The 21906-nt window shown below is 48.2% G+C and overlaps 1 protein-coding gene across 1 annotated transcript in view; it reads right to left on the reverse strand.

Moving 5' to 3' along the window:
• The window catches only part of LOC128278603 (uncharacterized), a 28197-nt gene that overhangs the window by 3045 nt on the left and 3246 nt on the right, over positions 1-21906 (reverse strand). The window contains exons 2-8 of the mRNA XM_053017332.1: positions 15772-17242; positions 15561-15686; positions 15166-15285; positions 14927-15087; positions 13853-14848; positions 13711-13784; positions 31-3442 (exon numbers count right to left, since the gene is read on the reverse strand). Of these exons, the coding sequence (XP_052873292.1) occupies positions 31-3442; positions 13711-13784; positions 13853-14848; positions 14927-15087; positions 15166-15285; positions 15561-15686; positions 15772-17242 (6360 nt within the window). The remainder of the gene's footprint in view (positions 1-30; positions 3443-13710; positions 13785-13852; positions 14849-14926; positions 15088-15165; positions 15286-15560; positions 15687-15771; positions 17243-21906) is intronic.

The following is a 21906-nucleotide window of genomic DNA, read 5'->3' on the forward strand; positions in this document are numbered from 1 at the left end:
AAAACAAAAAAACTCCAAACTCAAACGCACCGGTTGACATGGTCTGCGGCGGGCGAAGCGCGGCTGAGGTAGTCATTGGGCCCCTGTCTGGTAACGACACCCGGCGGTCCCACGCTGCTACCGACGAGCCCGTATATGGAGCCGGGAGGCAACGAGGGACCGGTGCCACCGCGTGACGAGGGTGATTCCTTTCCTGACCGTGAGCCACTGCTTGGTGCAACCACCATCGGTACTCCCGATGGCCCAATGGGACCCGCACCGCCACTGTTTGCCACGCCACTGCGGCCTTGCATCTGCTGGGAGGTAATGTAATCGTTCAAGATGATCTGCCGTGAGCTTAACTGCTGCGAAGTGTTGTCAAGTGGAGCGTATGCAGGCACATTGGGCCCACCGGGCCCACCGGGGCCACCGGGGCCACCGGGGCCACCATTGCCAGCCGGACCGGTACTAGCACTTCGTGCACCGTAGGGCGGAAACTGCGAGGCCAACACATGAACCCCACCGACACCCGGCACAATTTGGGCGGGACTTTGACGATTTACCATCTTGTAGTCGTACGCGGAGCCGGGCCCTTGGTTTGAGTTGCGCTTGTCCGGAAGCAAGCCGCTTCCGCCGCCACCGTGTACCGGCGTTCCGTGGGTGATCGAACCGATGAACTTCTCGTTCGCAATGATCGGCGACGACGATGCACCCGGCCGTCCACCGCCGCCCACGGAGGACGGTGGTGTTTGCCGGAGAAGATGATTTTCGTACCGTGGACTTAGCGTGGTCGCGCCCGCCGGCTGCCCCTGGAGGATGATTTGCGGTTGTTGCTGCGACTGCTGGCTTACGGGCGTGCCGTGGGTAATCGAACCACCCTTAGGGCCCAAGCTGGCGCCACTGGCGCTTCCACCGCCAGCGCCACCGGATGACATTTTGGGGCTCAGCTTGGGCGTGCTTTTGCCCTTCAGTCCCCCGCTACCGGGCGGTGGCAGCGAAGACGGCGGTGGAGTGTGCGACGTGATCGACGTTTGTCTGCCTGCCACTTGCAGCGGAACCACACCGCCACTCGACGAAGGCCCCAGCGGGATCGTAAGGTACGTCGTACCCGAGGGCGACTTCGTCAACGGACGGCCCATTACGTCCGAGGCACCGCCCACTACCGGCAGGTAGCTCACGTAAGCCGCCGATCCGACCGATGGTGCCGTCGCTGGAATGTTGGGCCCCGGAAATGCATTGTCGGTGCGATAAACGGTCACGGCACCGCCCGCACCGAACGTGTTGTGTGGCCCTGACAGACCCAAGAGGAACTTGTTGCCGCCAAGGCTACCACCACCACCACCAACACTGTTGATAAGGCTGTTGCTGTTGCTCGTACCACCACCGGCGCCAGAACTCGAGCCATGGTGATTGTTACTGTTATGGCTGTGTGCCGGTGGCGGTGGAAAGCTGACCTCCTGGGCTTTGGCGCTTATTGAGCCCGTACCACCACCACCACCGGTGCCGATATCCGAGGCTACCGATCGTGGCGTTTTCTTGATACTCAAATCCAGCGTCTGAGGTTCATCGTTCGATCGTAGCCCGGCGTTGAGGGCAGCCGATTGCACCGACTGATGGATCGGATGCGAAATCGGAGTAATCGTGGCCGGAATCTGACCACCCAGCGGATGATTCAGCGAGCCATGGACCGATGGATGGGACACGAGCGGTGGCGGAATCGGCGTGTGTTGCGTTTGTTGTACGCCGGGCTGAGAAATTATCTGCCCATGCGAATTGACAACCGTGACGCCCATGGACGACACGGGCGTCGACAGCTGCTGGACTGCGGGAGCCCCTGGACCAGCCGATACCGGGGGTGCATTTACTCCCGGTACGGTCGGAGCACCGCCAGCGTGCCCCTTGGGACTGTCACGATAGTCGCGCACGCCTGACGCCGCGCCGGCCGCCGGAGACGATGACGTTGAACCACCGGCCCCGGTGGAACCGCCAAACTGAAGATCTCGCAAACCTGGCGGCGGTGGTTTTCCTCCCGTGGCCAACGAGTTGTTCTTGAGCGATCGCTCAATAACGTTCAACATCACGTCGCGAACGTTTTGAGGCGAACTGATATCACTGCCGGTGACCATCGACCGCGGCGGACCATTTGGTTGCTGTTGTGGCGGCGGGTGCTGGTGCTGGTGCGGAGGCGGCTGCTGCGTGGAGTTGTGCAGCAAGGAAAGACTGGAATTATGGTGCAACGGTGGCGGATAGTGCGGGTGCGGCAGCGGATGATGTAGCGCAACCTTGGGACTGTGTCGATTCGCCGGCGAAGATTCGTTCTCTTCGTCGGCCGTTTCCGTGGCCGAACTATCGTACTCCTCCGTGTGCCGCAGCGGTTTGCGCGGTTGCGGTTGCCCGGGGGGCAACAAACGATCGTCCTCGAACGCAGCACTCGTCGACGAAACGGACACTGCATTGGTCGCCTTGGCCGGAGGGGCCGCCAGGGAGATAGCCGTCTCGCTGCCGCTCCCACTGCTCCCACGGTTGCTGCTTCCGACGCTCGCCGGTCCGACGCCCAGCACTATGCGACCGTCTTCCACCTTGGCGATGTTACCAGCTCCCCCGTCCGTTGGTTGCATGCCGACCATGGCAGCAGACGACGCTGCTCCTTCGGCGGCGGATCGTCCCAGCACGTCGACAACGCTGCCGGTGGTGCTACTCGTCACCGTGGCGGACACGCTGCACACAGCGATGAGGTTACCGCTGCCCACCACCGCGCCGCCACTGCTGCTGCCGCTCGTGGGACTTTCGGCCGATGCTGTCGTATCACTGCTAGCATCGCGCTCGTCCGACGAGGACGAGCCCCCGCTGAGATCCGACTCATCGCCGTCCGTCATTGCCGACCGGCGGTCCTCGCTCGGGTGCTGCTTGTAGTACTCGTTGAGCGCTACATCGAGGCCATACTTTTTCTTGTAGTGAAAGTAGCACGTCTTGAGCGCCAGCGGTGGCTTTGCCAGCGATTCCGCCAGCTGGGTCCACTTGGGACCTTGCTCCTGGAGCAGCTTCTTGAACCGTTCCATCTCCTCGTCCGTCAGACTGGTACTACCGAGCAGGTGCGAGCCCATCTTGCGCCGGATGCGCGTCAAGCAAGCCGAACAGCATTTGCTCACGTTGGCCGGAATTTGCAGCTCCTGCACGATCGGATCCCGAATCTCGGGCGCCAGCTCGAACAGCCGCGGGGGCAGGTTGCGGAACCGCTTCACGCGGTCCTTCGGGTTGGGGCAGGTTGGCAGCGGGCAGTGGGTGTAGCGTGACTTCACCGATTTGCACTGGCAGCTGTTGCAGATCCGCGCCCCGGGCGGTATTTCCGACTCCGGGATGCTGTACTGAGCCGCGCGGCTCCGCTCGAGGGGTCGCGTTCGTGAGCACAGTTCCGTTTTGCAGATGAAACACGTGTATAGTGGTCCCGTCGCTGATGATTTATCTGTAGAGTAGTGGAGAGCAGAACAGAAACGTACGGATGTTATTATTATCGACCGACAATGGTTAAAATTGAAATAAATTTATGGAGACAAACAGCCATTGCTTAGACCTGAATCGATCTGAAAAGTATCTTCACAAACACCGTATTGTTTGCAAGCCGTATCGTAACCCGCCAATCGTGCCCCGCAATCGATTACATTTATTCCACCGGATGAAGCTGTGTGTGCAAATTCGGATTGACTTTCGGCTATCAGCACTTAGGAGTTGGTAAACGTTTGTGGCGATTCCGAGTTGTACCCTCAGCCACCTGGTCCTGGTCTACCAATCGCAAACTTCATCTGCCGGCCGCAATCGCATGCACGATTTACCTCTCGACAACAATCATCGACATAAACAGGATAACAAAGTTACACATTTCCTCACCGACCGATCAAGCAATAACAACTTTGACCCAGCATGAGCTCAGCAGTAGCAGCAAGTTGCCGACTCCTCGCGTGGGGCCTACCATTCTACAACATTCGGCGGCGCCATCCACAAACCAATCCGGTTACCGGTCCCACCCCACACCGGGGGCCGGGATTCTTTTCAGGCGTTAATTTGAAAGTTACCGAAAACTATGTACCCGAAAACGCAATCTTAATTGGTCGGGATCGGGGCCGCGAGACCCGCGCGAGCAGAACGCGGCGAAGAAGAACGAGAGCGCGGAGGGGCGATCCACCCCCGCGAGGTAACGAAAAGGTAAACAAACCCCTGTGGCCGGCCGGTCCCGGCCCACCACCACCGCGGCGGAACACCCAGTGGAAGGCAAACAAGCAAAGCAAGCAAAATTCCTTTTTCAAATTGCATACCCAAAGAGAAGCGAAGCCTCATTCGTTCGTTGAGTGGGTTTTCCAGTTAACTCCGCGGTGCGCTGCGGGCCGTGGGTTCACCGACATCGGGGCACGCGAAGTCGCAGTGTGCGGATGGTGTGGTGTGTGCGTGTGCTTGTACAAATTATGATATTTAATGAGAAATTTTCGACGGATGAGAAGAAGTTATAAGTTGAGTTTGCTCGCGCCCAAAAGCTGAAGCCATATCGACAGCAGCTCAGAGGAGAGGGAGTTCTAGCGAGGGAACGCCACGACACCGCGGGGGGGATGGAATGATAAATTTGACGGCCCACAGCCGGTCGTGGTGGCCAGGCCAGGAGATTCACGAAAACGGAGTCATCTCTTCTGCAGCGACAAACTAGAGACTACCTCCTCACGCTCTCTCTCGCTCTCTGTTGCCGCAGTCAGCAGTCAGTCCGCGAAATATCAGCGACCGACGAATCCGATAACACGATAGAACGAAACCGCTTACCGTTCATTCATTCATTTAATTAATTCAATTTAATTAGTGCGCGCGAATAACTCCCAACCGTGTTGTGGACACGGCGATGACGACGACGGCGGCGGCGGCGGCGGCGGCAACGGCGACGACGACAAACGAGATGATGATGAAGATCGAGTTTCAAATTGTTTTTCCGCCCCTCGTGTGCTTTGCACCGGGAGCACTAAGAGGTTCTTCTGCGCGCTCTGCTGCCAACCCCAGCAACAAGAGGAGCATGGGAACTACGTTCAAACAACGGCGGCCACATGGTGCGCATTGCGTCGGGTGGAAAAGTACACACTATACAGGATTCGCGTTTGATGGGGGATTTGATAATTGAACGATTGAACGTTAGACAATGTACAAAAACAAAAAGGTTCCATATCGGTTACGTGTATTGATTTCCAAGCTACGATGCAGAACATTACCCGTTTTGGCGATCGATTCTTAATGTTTCGCGGCTCATAACCCACTCATAACTGTGTGAAACCTAGAATTAAACATTAGGCTACGGGAAATCTGAGCTGAGGGCAATTCCAGGTAACTTGGATAAAAACCTTGTCTTAATGACAACTGGAGAGATCCTGACACAAGATGGACCTTAACTGTTCTTTTTACAACGCGACAATAACAATAATTGTTTTGATTTGCTGAAAATTCGGGCGTAATTTTCCCTCAATGATCCATTTCTGTCGCCAGCCTCTTGAACGTGGTACGAATAATACTTTCAAGAATTTAAGGCCGGTTGCCATGTCAACCGTGAAACGTAGCAACCTTGCCTAGAACCTAATGACAATCCAGCGCGCACAGAATGTAAAGAGCTGCATTTGCACTAAGCTCACCAAGAGTTTAGCAAATAGCAATCCAATCCTTTATCAGCTCACTGATACTTTTATCTTGTTTAATTTCATCTATAAATATAAAACTGTAGTGTAGTAGCTGACCAATTCCGCCAAGCAGAGAACCAAAGACGTCTAAACAATGCGAGAGTTGGTAAGCTAAACATACAGATTGGCCGCGGTAAGTATGGAGTCTGTATTATTCATTGTGAAACGCATTAACAGTGCACTTTGGGCCACCAAATTGTTACGAGTTCGTTGTTGTTGCGTTTAATGCAATTTCCTTTAATTTTAGAAAAGCACTGCGAAAGCTAATGAACCGCGTGACACCACCGCAGAGCTAAATATGTTAACCAGAGGGCAGCAATCGAAGCAACGGGCGGAGCGGTAAAAACATTCGTGCCCTATTTGAACATCAACCGTGCCTGGTCTGACACACTCTGGCGTACATTCGTTCCCGTTTGTGGATACTGCGTGGCGGCGATTATGATTTATTATTTAAATATAATTACAATCATTTCCACGATTATCGAGAGACAATCAATAATTCACCAGAGGGGGGTGCTAGTCCTGGGGCCGATGTAGTCCTGGCTTGTATCCACATTTGAAATGCAAGTAACATTACGATTATCACATTACTTGATTCACTGCGTTTCGATCGGTTTTCTTCTTATTTGCGCAGCAGCGCCATACGCAGACCCCTACCCCCAATTGTAAAGGCTGATCACGCTGCTCTTTATGTAATATTTTTACAAAAATGGGCAAATAAAGAGATAACAAGCTTTTTGGGTTCCTACACACTGCTTGTCACAGCCGAGGATTCCCAATTGTGGTGTGCGATATCATTCGAGCAGCTACTAGCGAACGGATTAGTGTATCTACCATTTCGCCGGTTCGCTTGGGAAGAGCCGTAGTCACCGCACCGGAAAAAGATAACTGTAATTAACTTCGGGGGGGGGCTTTCGGCGAGGGACCCGTCGTGGAGCCCCCAGCACAGAGTACATGAGTCCATGAGTAATTGAATCAAAATACTGCCAACACAAACAAACCATTCTCGCGGCGGCAAAGTGCAAAATTGACAGATACCGCGCGCCGCGCCACGCGAATCGGCATCACTCGATCCATCACATCCGGTCCCAAATGGTATCATCCGGAGATATCGATTAGCGCGCGACCGCGCGTTCCTCGGCAAGCTTCACTTCCGGTCATCAAATTGATTGTAAAAGGGCCCGCAGAAGGGTTTCATCTATTTTACAACGGCGATTTACACACCAACCCCGCAGGTGCGCGATCAAACACTAAACTGGAACTGGGAGGACGGCGGGGGTGCACATATGGGTAAGCCCCGGGTATCAGTGGAGCAGTAGCGGTCATATCAAATCGAAATTGGATCGCCCCCGGTCGGCCATCGGACTGTTCACCAATTTTCACAATTTTCCAGTGACACACGTTGCATTTTCCGCACACACACACACACAACACACTGCAGATGCACACACGCGACATGGCACCAAATTTGCCGTGTTACACACCCAACTGAGCCATGCCCTCCCGATGCTCCGTTGTGCGCCATATTTCGCATTTGCGGGAATGAATAATTGAGCAATTTTCCGATTCCGATGGGAAATTGGTATCAACGCCCGCGCGCCCCGTATGCAACGGCGGTTTGGGCGCCCGCTGCTCTGAACATTGATTGAATGTAAAACCCGAAACCGGAGTGCCGGATCCGGTTTACTTGCGCGCCCCGTGCCTCATTCGTTCTAATTCAAAAAATCATCAAAAAATAATTTCGTCACAACGTAACGGGTGAATTAATTTTGATGCATTCCGCAAAAGCACATTGCGTGGAGCGGAAAATTGCACATTGGCATAAACAAATAAATAGTTGGTACTAAACGACCATAATTGTGCGAAAAGATTACGAAGTTGTTGTGGAGTATTAAACAGTGAAGGACCGTTTGACACGTTAACTATATGATTAGTGAACGGCAATATTCATTGTGGCATCAAATTATAAACGCCTTTTGTACTTTTGCACTTTAATTCGACATGGAATCCTGGGGGCGATTTTTCCCGTATCCTTGACACAACTGATTCAGGATAATATTTACACCCTTTGGCATGCCAAACGCCAAGCCAAACGTCGAGAACGTTAGTGTTCCAATAACAATATTGCTAATTTACTCAAAGTGATTGAAAATAAAACTAAACAAAGCTTTTTCGGTGGGTGTAATTCAATATTACAAAAAATACACGGTCACGATGGATCACACAGGATGGTGCTGACAAAACTTAACGAGAGAGAGAGAGAGAGAGAGCATGGATAAAGATCAAACGACGACAGCGGCGACCGAAGTTAACCGCTTGCGAAAAAACAAAAAATTAAAACAGTCCCCGGCGCTATCAAAAAGCCGAATTAAAAACGAACGAAGCCCCCGCTAGTGGCCCCCTCCTTCGTAGTACACCTCATCCGAAAAGAGCCACAGGAAACCTTTCCTTTCCGGCAGCCGGCACCAGCCACCTAGCAGACCGCTGTAGGGCCACCACAAAGGGAAATTTCTCCACAAAACCTACAAATTAGTATAATTGCATTAATTTTTAATATATTCACAAATACCAAAGTGAACAAAGAAGATGGAAAGTACCGGAAGGCCAATCAGACACACACACACACACAAGCACCCGTATGTCCTCCTTCTCGTCCTTCTCGGGCCAACATCATCAAGTGGTGTTTCCGCTCTACTTTGCACTACACAACACACCGCGCACACTTTCCCACACAGACGGGCCATCGGGATCTCTATGTCCGCCACCGTTTGTACGGCCAAAGTGAAAGATCATAAAAAGGCGATTTTAATAAACGAGACAACAAGGTGATTGTGGAACGATAGTCCTGTGTTCCGCACCACAGCGCACCGCTGCTGCATTGTGTATAAGGGATGGAACAATCAATGTCGAAAAGTGTTAAGATTGTGGAAATGGCTATGCTGAGGGTGAAAGAAACACGATGGACGATCATTCATTCTGTTGCAGGCCAAAGGCGTTTGCTGTTTCCAGGTGAAATACAAAACAGGTAATTCCTGGATTGCAAACAATCATCATCAATAAATCACCAATCAGCACACTTGATCAGTCCACGGAACCGACGAGCGTGTGGACACGCTTCTGAACCTTTTGTGAAACATGTCCTAGAGGCACACAGACACAGCAGGAACACGAATGTGCCAACCCGCAGGATGAGGTGCAGCATATTTCCACAATGTTCCACTTTTCTACAAAGACATCAAAAATGAGTAGCGTGCGCCGTCGAGCGCGCATTTTCCCAATTCCCAATCCCAATTTACTGCTGTCACTGAAAGGAAAACAATTAAGCGAAATGAGGGAAAGAAAAACACAGTCTCCTCCCTGAGGACCCTCCTCTCCTTTGCATTTTTTGTGTGCGCGCCACTAGTAAAAAGTCAACTGCACGGGCGGCCACATCTCGATGTCTCGTCTCGCGGCAACATCTCTCGCTCTGGGCAATTATTTTCTTGCTCCAGAAATTGAAAATGAATCGAAAAAGAAGCACACAAATTACTTGTATTGCGTGGCGGCGGACGGCGGGGGTTGGTGGTGTAACCACGGTCACGCGGAAAGCCGGAACAGGCGAAAATACTTCAAATAAATAGTTCAAATATTTACTGTCATTTTGGGACATCCCGATCCCCGCGGAGCGGGACCGGAACGCGGTCTCCCTTCGTTAGCTCGGCTCGTCGGTCGTTATGATCATGGCAATTGGCCACGGGATGATGATGATGTATTCTCTTCTGCCCGGTCCTGCCGCGGCGGCGGCGACCACACATCGGTGTCTATTGTGCCAGAAAACGTGCAATTTGCAAACGTTTCGCCTTTCCCTATTTGCAAACCATTAGCGAAAATCCCAGTTTAGCGTTCGCAATAAAAGAAAACACATTGGTAGGAGGTTGGTTGGTGCGCGCTGACGAAGAAAAATGTTACCCTCGTGCGCCCGAACCGTTCAGCCTTTTCCATTTTCATAGATTTAGTGTCTTCCGGCGAATGAAACACGTGTGCGGTGAAAAATTTAAAGAAAACTATAACGTTAGATACGTTACAAAATACATTGACAAAAATGTGTCCAGAAAAACCCATCAGCGACTAACTTCGCAACAACCTAAAAGTGGGATAAGAATAAAAATAAAGCAAACCGCGGTGAACAACAACAACAAAAAACCATTCGAAGGTTTCAATTATTTCCCCACGGTACACACGAACAGTGCAAACATAAACCGCATCGAACGGAACACAACAAAAACCAGTGCGCGCCCCGTTTTGCCTTCCCGCTTTGCTGACCACTGCTTCGCGGCCCCGTGCCTGGCTGCCTATGTCCTGCCCCCCGCGTTCATCCCACGCTCGTTCCTAAAGCACTCTCCCCGCCATAGCGAAAGATCGTTTACGCTCCCTTTTTCATCCTTCCACGAATCTAAGCCGTCAGCATTCGTCACGAAACACGGGGGGCGAACGGGGTATATGGACGACTGACAGGGTTCTCCCGCTTGCGTCCGGAGTCAGCGAAAAAATCATAGATGAAATTGTTAAACAAATACTCTCAACTTGATTCGATTTTTTCTGCACCTCACGGGCGAAAGCACCACCAATTGCTGCGGTTAAGGCTATCCACGACGGACGGAGCCGGTCTCGTCTCTTCATTAGTAAGTGCAAGACATACGTACTTCGTAACATCTTACCGATAAAACCAAACCAAAGGTCCGCGCAACTGACTTTCTTTGAAAACACTTTTCTTTTCATTAAATGATTTTTGCCAAATATTAATCGTGGACGGCACACCTTAACACATACACAATTGTGCCATGTGCTGTTCACAATGTTCATCTCTGAACAAATCAACTACGGAACCGCCTAAAACTGGGCACTGAAAAATAGCTAAACACAAAACAACAGACAACATTTAGAAGAAACAGAAGAACATTGTGCAGACAACATTTAGAAGAAAAAAATAACAGTAGCTAAATCAAATCAAGTCAATATTGCCCAGTGCATTCCAGTACAGAGAGCATTCGCTTCCTCTCTTGCCATCTCTTTCTTGTACAATTTTCTACCCATTGCTCATCATATTTCTATATTTTTCCGTCATGTTCACTCTCACAGTCTCGTATCTGGCTTCCTCTCGAGCATTGCGTTCTCTTGCGAACACGTGACGATGATTTGTTCATTCAACAAATCTCAGAGAGCATAACATTTGCTCCCGGTTTGTGTATTACCCCGTCCGTTTGTGGCAAATTGGTTTTCCTTGTCAGACTTCGCGGCGCGCACTAGACGAAGTGTGCTCGCGAACGCGGACACGAGGATTTATGCTCAATACATCACGAACCGCCGCCGAGGTTGGATCGGAGTTGCTCGTGCAGCGTCGTTTGGAATCTAGCGCGGGTGCAAGGATTTCTCCGACGTGCATTCAATTCACATTTCGGGGACACAACACACGTGTTGTTTCATTCATGACAGCTTTGTGCAATTTAAACAAATTTTCGTCGAAACTGTGCGGTGTTTGTAAGTGTTGAACGGTGCGTGTGTGGTGGTGGTCCGTGCGCGTGCAAGGAATGTTCACCAACTGGGCCAATTCGACGCTGCCACCGGATGTGATCCTCGAAGTAGGTCCGCCACCGTGCGGCACGCGATATGCGGTGCACGGAGCCCTGATAGCGATGCACAGCGGCTATCTTCGGGCCGCGCTGCGAACGTTCGATCACAGCCACCCTGGCAGTGCGTCCGAGTCGCTCCGAAGGGTACTTCAACACCCGTCGACGATCGGCACCGGAAGTGCTCTGCTAGGAAGTGCACCCAACGAGGGCAACAACCTTTTGTATCTTCCGAATGTGACCCCGGAACAGTTTACACCGTTGCTGACGTACATGTACACGGGCTATTTGGATCTAACGCTGGACAACATTTTCGGGGTCTTGCTGGCGACCCACCTTCTGCATATGCCGCGAGCGCTCGAACTTTGCCGTGCGTTCTTGTCATCATCATCGGCGACAGCGCCATCGCACACCACAGCACCGATAGTTGCACATCCGAATGCAAACTACTACGCTCCTCAAACGTCACTCGCCGCTTCCCCTGCGACGATCGTACCAAAGACTTTGGAAAGGCCCAGGCTGGTGCGACCGATCGCCAGCAAGGCAATGGCTACGATGGGATTACATTTTATCGCACCGCCAACTGCGTCCCAAATCAACCTGCTACCCAGCACTCCGTTCCGTAGTCTCGTAGGGCCGCCGTTGAGTATGCCCGCGACAGCGGGAGAGGATACGCAATCCGATCTCCGCACTCAGCACGAGTACGAAGACGAACTGTCATCTCAGAGTCCTATCAGCGTGACAAAGTATGAAGACGACAATGTGACGTACCAATGTGAATCACACGTAAACGAGGGCAGGTGTAGTGCAGGCAAACAGCAGAGCAGTAGTGAAGTTACCGTCGATATCGAAGGTGACGAACCTAAGCCGCCACAAGAAACAACAATGCTACGTGCAAGTCCACCGGCAAGTAGTGCCAATCCCTCTAGGAAACACTCGTCGACAGTAGGTCACGTAACAAAGGCTAAAGGAAAGCCAGAAACAACGCCTTCAACGAAACGACACAAATCAGCGAATCCTGCGCCGGAAGTGACTAGCGACAGCGCTAGCGGGACCGGAGTGATCATCGATATCGCGAGCTGTGATGGTCCAGTGCGCTTTCGTCGTGTGCTGAACGTTATGTATGGATGCAACAGAAACAACAAAGTGAACGGTAGCACCAGTGGCAGCAATTCCGAAGACGGTCTGTCGGATGGGTCGGTCAAGAAGACAGTGAACCCACGTGCAATGCCTTACGCCGCATCATTCCACCAGCAGGTAAGCAGAACACAGCGAGCGGGGTGGGAAGCGAATCCGACTAATGCCTGCACGTTTCCACTATTCGTCTACAGATGGCGCGCAACATCAACGATACGGGAAAGCTTCATGACGAAAGCTCCTCGTCGTCGTCGTTTGGAAGCGTTTACCAGAATCATCCACAGGGCCCATTAGGTAAACTGAAGCAATACACTCCACCGGTTGCAGCACACCAACAAAACCTGGAGCAGGATCTGCAAAAGGACGAGAACAGCGAGGAAGTCCCGGGAATGTCCTGTAAAACCGAGACGCCGACTGGAGGTTGTTACACTTGCGTGTACTGTAAACATAGCTTCAAATCGCACTTCTGCTACCAGAAGCACGCGAAACGACACATAATCCCCATGCGTTTGGTCAACTCACAGGCCACCGAATCGGGCGCCGGTGTGGCGAAGACAGACATTAAAGAGTCCACCAGCAGCTTGGAAAGTGTTGCCGGCAGTGTGCATTCTAGAACCTTCGAGGGCCGCCGACACATGCCGCCGCATCAAAGTACATCGAGTTCGAGCCGCAGCAGCAAAGAGGCTAATAAACCTCTCGACATGAACGTACAGTATTATCCGTGTAAAACATGCGGCAGCAAGTTTCCCAGTTACTACTTTGTACACAAACATCGAAAACTGTGCCACACCGAGGAAGACGATGAGCCATCCAACGCCGCTTCGCATGAAGAATCAGAAACGAACACCAAGCGTCACTTTGACGATTCGTTGCCACAAAACGCTTCGAATGCAGAGACCCATTTTGACATATCAACAAACCCAGAACCTGTTGTTTAACATAGCATAAGCACGTAAACCCTCAAGAGCTTCTTAGATACTGTCCTAGATGTAAAACAACGTACGCAAAATTATGTACAACGGATCTTTTCAAAAATATCACTCGTTTTAAACTAACAAATAAAACATAAGATTACACAAAACATGCGCTGTTGTCAGAAACATAGCTTTTCGAACGATTCGATAATAAAAGGAAAGTTCCATCGCGTTCCATCGCGTTTGAAACGATGTTTTCGATGAAACCCGTGTGACAAATGGCCAAATAGTCATTCTGTACGACCCAATGCTCGGCCGTAAGATCGTGGATTAAATTAAAATAGGATGCTCTGGGATTCGTAGCGAAACACCTACCTTTATCGTCTTGGCCACCGTCGGCACCACCAACATCGTTAGCGATTTCGTCCTTCCGTTTATTTAACGGTTCGCTGAAAGGAAACGGAGTCTTTTTAGTCTGCGGATTGCCCTGCTAAATGGGTCTTCCTCGGCAACCTACCTCGATTCAGTCTCTTCCCTGAGGTGAAGCTCATCTTTAACGTTGTTCAGCTTACTGCTAACGACACTGGCCACCACCGAACCAAGCGTTAATTCCACAGTCGAAGCAGTAGAGGAAACGGACGATACAGGTGCTCCGACTTCGCCAAGTATCGCCGCCGGATTCGTCACTAGCAATTCGGTTTTCACACCATTTATCGGCAGCGTAATCGTGGTCGGTGGTGGCCTATACGTACCACCAGCCGTTTCGACGGAGCTATTGCTTGCAGTTCCGGCAACAGCTTTCTGGGTTGCATCAAACAGCACGGAAGAAGCTGCCGATGCTGTGGCGCCAGCAGAAACAGTGGTGAGGGCGGATGCACAATTCGGCGATGATACACCACCTCCTCGTATGCTAGGTGGGCCACCGAGTGATGCGGCAGACGGTTGCGACAGAGAACTGCTCGACGGCATCACTCCCACTGATGCAGTGCTCAGTTCGCTGTCTTTAGCAATCTGTGGAGAGCCGTCGCTGGTACGACTGCCGTTTGCACTGCTGTCGTTACAGTTAGTTACTATGCTACTGTTGACGGTGGCCGCTTTGTTTCCGCTGCCGCTACTGGCATTAGTTGTGCCGGAGGTTGACGGAGGCATCGGAGCAACAGTACTACTACTACCCGAAATAGCCATCGGTGTGGAAATAGAATTGCAACTGGAGCCGCCATTGTTGTTCAGAACGCTGCTGGTGCTAGTAGCGGTACCAAGGTTCACATTGATACTATTACTACTAATGCTGCTACTACTACTGCCTGTGCTGTTACTACTACTGTTGCTGCTGGCATTATTATTGTTGCTACTGTTGTTGCTACCATTGTTGGTACTTGTCGACGCTGTGTTAGACGAATTCGTCGTTACAGTACCACCAACTGCGGATGATGCATTATTTCCTATCGTACTATTTGTTGAATTCGCGGCACGATCACGGCCTACAGTCTTTTGTTGTTGTTCACGTTGTAGTCTGAATAATGAGGAGAATAAACGGACGAAAATATTACTATCGAAGCCGGCAAACGAATCACCCCGCCACTCATCAGACCTTGTCGTAACACCAGTTGTCATCGCATCCACTATCGATTGTGTTTGCTGCTGGTTTGATTTCGCCGGGTTTCTAGAGCTTCTCGTTCGCTGCCGGGACTTCCTTAGCAGTTGCTTGTAATTTTCCGTCTTCTTACTGAGGTAGTAATATCGTACACAATCCTGCGGAAAAGCACAATGCGACCAAAATACGTTTAATGCAATCTCAAAACAACATCACGAGAAATATCAGCCACTTACCTGCGCGCTTTTCCGATCCAAGCTGGCTGCGATCATAGCAAAGTTTTTAGAATGCTGTAAAAATTTCTCTCGAAAAATTTCCTTTTCACCGGACGTCCACACGTTAAGGTTCAATCGCTCCTGAAACAAACAGCAAAGAACCACGATTAAAATCGGTTGAGATTTTTCGCAAGTAACAAGGGCAACAAAATTAAGCAACACATTTTTGATCATCGCACAACAAGCAACTTGGTGGGCATTCTTCAAAAATTGTAATACCCCATCAATCTGTATGGATAGTGCAAAGTCTAAAAGGCGAAGTGCTTTCCTTTGCTCGAGCAGTTTTCAAAATTAACGATGATAAAAAATTGCCAACTATTGGTGTGAAATGAAAATCAAACGTAGTTTTTCTTTACCTTGAATTCCGTTTCCATGTCTATCAGCGCTCCATTTTCATTATTAAACACTAGCCTTCTTTGTCTGGAGTCTAACATTAAAGGTGGAATCACAGCATACGAGCGCATCTTCTTATCCTCCATGGCCTAAAATAGTAACAAAACAAGATTTGTGAAAGGCCGTTACGCAATCGGGCAATTGCAGCCATCACGTGTGCTCTGCTTGACTCACTTGTTCTTGAAGTCCATCCATGATTTCTTCAAGGTCCGCTTCTGATTTAATTCTAGAACCTACACGATTAAATCGTTCCTTATCTTCCCGCTGCTTTCGAAGCTCCGGGAACACCTTCTCAAAGAACTCTCGGTTCTTGGCTTCCTTCGCCTTCCGCTTGGCGCTCCCTTCCATCTTGTCAACCCGCTTTGCCCAATCCTGCGACAGTTGGGCGTACCGCTCCGTCATTTCGCACTGCTTCGCGGCACGCTCGGACTTAATTTTGCGGAAGTGCCCCAAAAGGCGATCCTTGAACATTCGATGGCGCTCCTGTATCTCACGGCACACCTCCGAGTCCGACGGTTGATTGTAAAGCGGCAGATCGACGCCGAACGAGCCCAACGAACTAAGGACGGCATGGGCTGCAGACGCGCGCTTGCGATTTTCGGCATAGATCTTCTGCACAAGGTTGCGATGCTTGGGTTGTGCCTCGGACGAACTCTCCTCCACGGCCGGCTTGGCCGAAGCCTCCTCCAAGGACTCCTGTTTCTTCTTCAGCGACGCAATTTTCTTCTCAGCCTTGTCTATATCGTTGTCCACCTTGGCTATCTGCTGCAGCAGCTCATCCTTGGTGGCCCTCAGCTCCTCCATCGGGTCACTGGGCAGTGTCGGGGAGATGGCTTCCACCTGCGGATGGTAGGCACCGGACGGGACCATCACCACTGGAGGCTCCCGGGTGTCCACCTTCAGCAAGGTCGTCGCACTGTTCACTGCTGTGCCTACGGTGCCCATCACCTGTTGCGGTCCAACGACCTCGTTCAGCCGAATCTTTTTAAATGCGGGAGGACCTGTGCTATCGGGAGCGACCACCGTTGACACAACCGAACGCGTCGCCTGCAGATGGTAATCCGGGTTCGGGTGAAGTAGAGAAATGCGCGGTCTCGTCGATTGCAGCGGCTGAGGAGGAGCTTGTTGCATGACCAGCTGCGGCTGCGGTGCCTGCTGTACGGACGCCACCATCAGAGAGGATTGCGACAGGGGTCCACTGTTTTGCTGCGCAATTGACGATGACTGCGGTGCCATTACCGTGGACACCTGCTGCTGCTGCTGGTGGTGAGCCACCGCATGTAGGGGCACCACGTCCATGCTGTTCACAATGGCGATCGATGTCGGCATGCTGTTCGACACTACGTTGGCCACCCCGAGGATCGGCGGTGCGACGCCCTGCCGGTATTCTGTGACAACCGGCTGGACCTGCGACGCTCGAGAAAACGGGCCATCTCTTACGTAAGTCGACCCACCGTACGCAGTGTTCTGGACGTACCGCATCGGTGCCTCACGCGCCGGAACGCCTCCGTACGACGGGTAACTGGCGGCCCCTGCAGCACCCGGCCCAGGCCGGGGCGGAGACAGTGGGCTTGTTGCCGATCTGGGCACCGACTGCGACGGTGTCGGTCCACCTTTGCTATAGCTCTGCGTCGTTTCAACGGATCTGCAAGAAAAAAGGGGAAAACATTTTTACTCAGGGGTAAAAAAAATTACTCATAAAAAATCGAATTTGAGTCGGAACCTGTTCTGCGGTCAGGACGCACTCTGTTCAGATATCAGGTTATAAAAATGCTTACGATTTAGACCACGTAAGGCGAGACCGCCGGTCCAAGATTTCATCGTTAAAATATGTTTCATATGTGTAACGTGAATTGTACTATTAAACCTGCAGAACGTTCATGACACACCTTGAGGAAACTATCTACGACTGATGCTGTGCTGCCCTCTACAAATCCCCTACAGATGGTTAACAGAAACACTCTGGGGTTTAAACTAGAAAACTGACTACACGTCAACTAGAACATCACTGGAGTAGATCCCCAAAGACAGATCATCGACAAATCAAACAAACAACTATTGCAATGTAACATTTCAATAATTTCAATAGCTCCCTTTCGAATGCTCCAATGATGTTTGTAGCATCAATTAAAACAGAGTATACAGAAAAGAAATTTAAATTTTTAATGACTGTCGTTCGCCAAAGTCACATAACACAGAGTTTTACCATATTAGTCCCACCGCCGAAGTAGCATACAGTAGATGGTGGTGTTAATAAATTCTGAAGATTTATATCTCCATTCTACGATTATTAACTTTAAAACAATAAATTCATCTCAGAAAAACTTTGAAACAATGTCAATTGCTCTCATAATTTTAACGATCATTCCGTTTTTTTCTTATGTAAGCTAACGTTTTGTGAAAGGGTTAAAAAATGTCTTGTTGTTGTTACCCTTGAAAACACTTGTTAAAAAATGTCTTAAAGCTGAAACCGAATCTTGATTTGGACATCGACTAGGCAAAATTTACCGATAAATGAGTCACATTTTAAGTGCTATTATTGAAGACTTCAAGAAAATGAATAAAGTAATGAACGCAGAGAGTATAAGTATAGTGTACCTGAACAGAACATCCAAATCATTAGAGAATTGTAAAGGAAAATACTTCTGGCCGTTAGCATGCATCACTTTCACATCACATGGCAGCTTAAAGTATAATTTTCAATTACTTTTGTGAATTGTATATTTGATTGTTGTACAGAAAACCATCATTTTTTTAATGTTTAGTTTAATAAACGCCAACAAACATTTCTGAATGTATAAAGATAAAGTTTCTTGCTCCAAGAATCTTTGACAGATGTGCTCAAAGAAAACAGGAAACAAAACTTTTCCTAGCACTGTTTTGAGACAAATTTTACATAAAATTACTACAATTTTTCTGTTCCTTGGTGCTTAATACACCTGTGTCATTTCTAAGAATAATAATAATTAATCTTTTTGTGGTTGCAAAAAAAATAAGAAACTGAAACAATATCTAAATACAGATTTGACAACAGCCTCAAGCTTGTAACAGTTATCTGCATTTTCATACAAGAACCCAAAACTAACAGAAAATACCTGCACAAGTTCCAGACAAACCATTGAAGATATTCACAACAAACTGTTTTTTTTTTTAGTTTCGAATAAGTTTTTGTAACCCGAATTTGCACGATTAGTCTAACTAGTAAAAGGGTTTTCGACAACAACTAAGGTCTTAGATGGGCTCAGTATAAAATGTTTATGGTTAGTAGTTATATTGAGCTGATCAAATTAGGTCTAACAAGGATTGGGTCGTTACTCTAGAAAAGTGACTTCTCGTTACATTTAAAACATTCGAAGAAAACAGAGCATTACCACAAGAACAGTTAGACAACAGCGGAGCCACATAAACTCTTCCAACATTTTCTGAATTTTTTCGTGTTGTTTTCTCCAAAATATGTGTGAAAATACAGCGGTCATGAGGAACTAAGCCAACTGACCGGCCCGCTAACTTGCACAATTAGCAATATGCCAATTTTCACAAATTAAAGAGTTAATTAGTTTACTAAAACAATTATGAAGACCTAGCGTTACAATTTCTACATAAGACATGCAATTTCATGGATAGATTCAGACTGATAAAAAAGTCAAAAGGATTAAATAAAACAAAAAAAATTTAATCTGTAAGGCTTGACATTATACAGTTGAAAAAACACTTCTTACTGTTGGTTCGTTCAAACAGTTTGTCAAAAAAACAGTCCTAAGAGTTTTGACAAAAGTCCGACATAAAAAGGAAATCCACGTTCATGGTTTTGGACTCTGCAACAATTTTTCTCGAGCCGCAATATCCAAAATTCCTGTATTCGAATTTTAAACCCAATTGAAACGAATTTTCTCAATGTACTAGACCATATATGGATGAATATGATCCAAGTTAGAGTGTATAATTCACCAAAACCTAACTGGAGGGCCAGACGAACCGTGAATCCGGGCGTAAAAATGTCAAATCGGTCTCGCTTATGTCAAACCGAATATGAATCCACACACTCATTAACGATTTGACGTTAAAGATTAATGTCAAATCGTTTATTTTCACTTCATGTGGCCCTCCCGTAACATATTATTATAAATTTGTTGATAAATTGAGTTCTTCTCTAAAAAAAAAAAAAGAATGAATACTGAAGATGTGGAGAGGTACTAATTCTGCATCCAAGCTCTAAGTGCTAACAGGGGGCTGTGGCCGCGGGGCAATGGGAAAAAGAACCCGTGACCTTCTCGGTAACAACAACGGGCCATGTCACCGAGGCCACCATTGCTTCTCAATCCGTAGCCTACCGATTACGTAAATACGTCGTTCATTTTGCTCTGAGGAGTTCCTATTTTACTGTAGGTGCAATATAAAAAAAATGCCACGTCTTCATATAGCAAATGCAAGTAAATACTGCGTTGCAAATGATGCTTATCAATGATACGGTATGATACGAATATCTTCTGGGTGATAATTAAAATTTTATCAGCTATAAGCACCTGAATATAGAAAGATATCCGGTCATACTTACGGTGCACAGAAGTATTCTCTCTTTTTTGTCTGTATGTTTTTTGTCTGCCTAGTACTTCGTAACGTTTATTTCTCGTCAGCTTCAGCTTCTTTAAAATAGCTTGCAGAGTTTATCATGGCAGCAAGATACGAACCTTTATAGACATTTTGAAGAATTCAAAATTTTGGATGCTACTGTGGCACAAAAAAGATATTTTGGCCCTGTTACATTTACTAAATTTTTAGCAACAACTCAGTGATTGTAAGACAACTTTAGCCGTAAATAATGAATTAAAGTTCGATCGACTTCAGCAGCGTGCCAATGAGATTGAAGGAATCTATTATCTATACCGAACAAACAGACATCAATTTCCTGCTAAAAACCTATATCTCACCACAGTTCGAATTGGCCAATTCATTCATATACAGGGTGAACAAATTAACGCGTACTTTTTCATTTGATTATGAAAAGGAAACGGCTGAATATTTTTCGATGCTTGTACTTTTATTTGAAAGGTTGATTCATGGCATATTTTTGAGTAAAACATTTTTGATAAAATGTTGACCACGATTTGCTTGGCAATAGCTCAATCGGTCGACCTATTTTTGAGTTCATTTTCGATTGTATCTGATCCTATTTCGGCAATAGCAACTTGAATTTGAGTCTTGAGGTTGTCAATAGTTGCTGGTTTGTTCGCATAACATAAATATCGATTGTGGCTGTCGCTGTATGGCACGTAGCGCCGCCCTGTTCAAACCAAATGGCGTCCAAGTTCTCAGCTTCAATTTCGCCGAAAAACCAATCAGCCAAAATTTGTACCAGTCACTTGTTGTGGGTGCATTGGCTTCTCTTGCACGATATGTGTGTTTTCTGAACCACAACACTGCTGATTAACATAGCCACCGAGGTGGAAATGAGCTTCAATGAAATGTGCTTTTGACGAAGGATTTGGCGACTTTGGTTTTTTAACAATTTATCTATTCTTGCCTAACACTTAAAAGAATTTAGTGAAACGTCACATTCTGCATGTAACAACGACAATGGCGACGTGTATTTTTCACGACCTGCAAATTGGCCAAGCAAACAACAGATTGTGCACTTCCAGCACTACAAACGTACAACTGGTACAAACTATGGCATCTTTTACAAAACTGAGTATGACTAAACCCTGATCGTTTACTGGATTGACGATCAGTAGAACATAACACCAAGCTATGGAACGCAAAAACGGAATATATTTTATGTTTATCCAGCTTATGCGGCTTTCCATTCGGTTTTTGAATCTTTCTTAATTTATGATTATCGCTAATGGCTTGATATCTACATATTATGCAATAAAAGCAATATTAGAACACTATTATGGACAAAAAAATACGAAAAACACGAGATCTGCTTTTCGGCCTAGTAACTGCTTTGGACCAATCGTCATGATTAATTAAACATGCAAACAAGGGGTTGAAGAAGGGGTTGAAACAAGGGTTGAAGGCTGAACAAACTCAAGTGTACAACGACTTCGCAAAAATATCTAGCATTAATCCACACTAAAAATGTCGAGAATAAAATGTTTGCATTAAGGTTTGCTGCTGGCTCAAAGAATGACAGTCTATTTTTTAAATTATTTATTCGTCGTTACCGTAATTTATCCATTTTTATCATTCAGGATAATTAGTTCCCCAACAGGCTTGATTTTCTTTCCAGCTATCCCGTTGACTTTATTTATCTTTATTGGAAATGTATACAATTGACAAATGCCAAATGTTGACGGTCAATCGGCC

This window comes from Anopheles cruzii, chromosome 2 (genome assembly GCF_943734635.1).
Source record: "Anopheles cruzii chromosome 2, idAnoCruzAS_RS32_06, whole genome shotgun sequence".
In the NCBI taxonomy this organism is placed as follows: domain Eukaryota; kingdom Metazoa; phylum Arthropoda; class Insecta; order Diptera; family Culicidae; genus Anopheles; species Anopheles cruzii.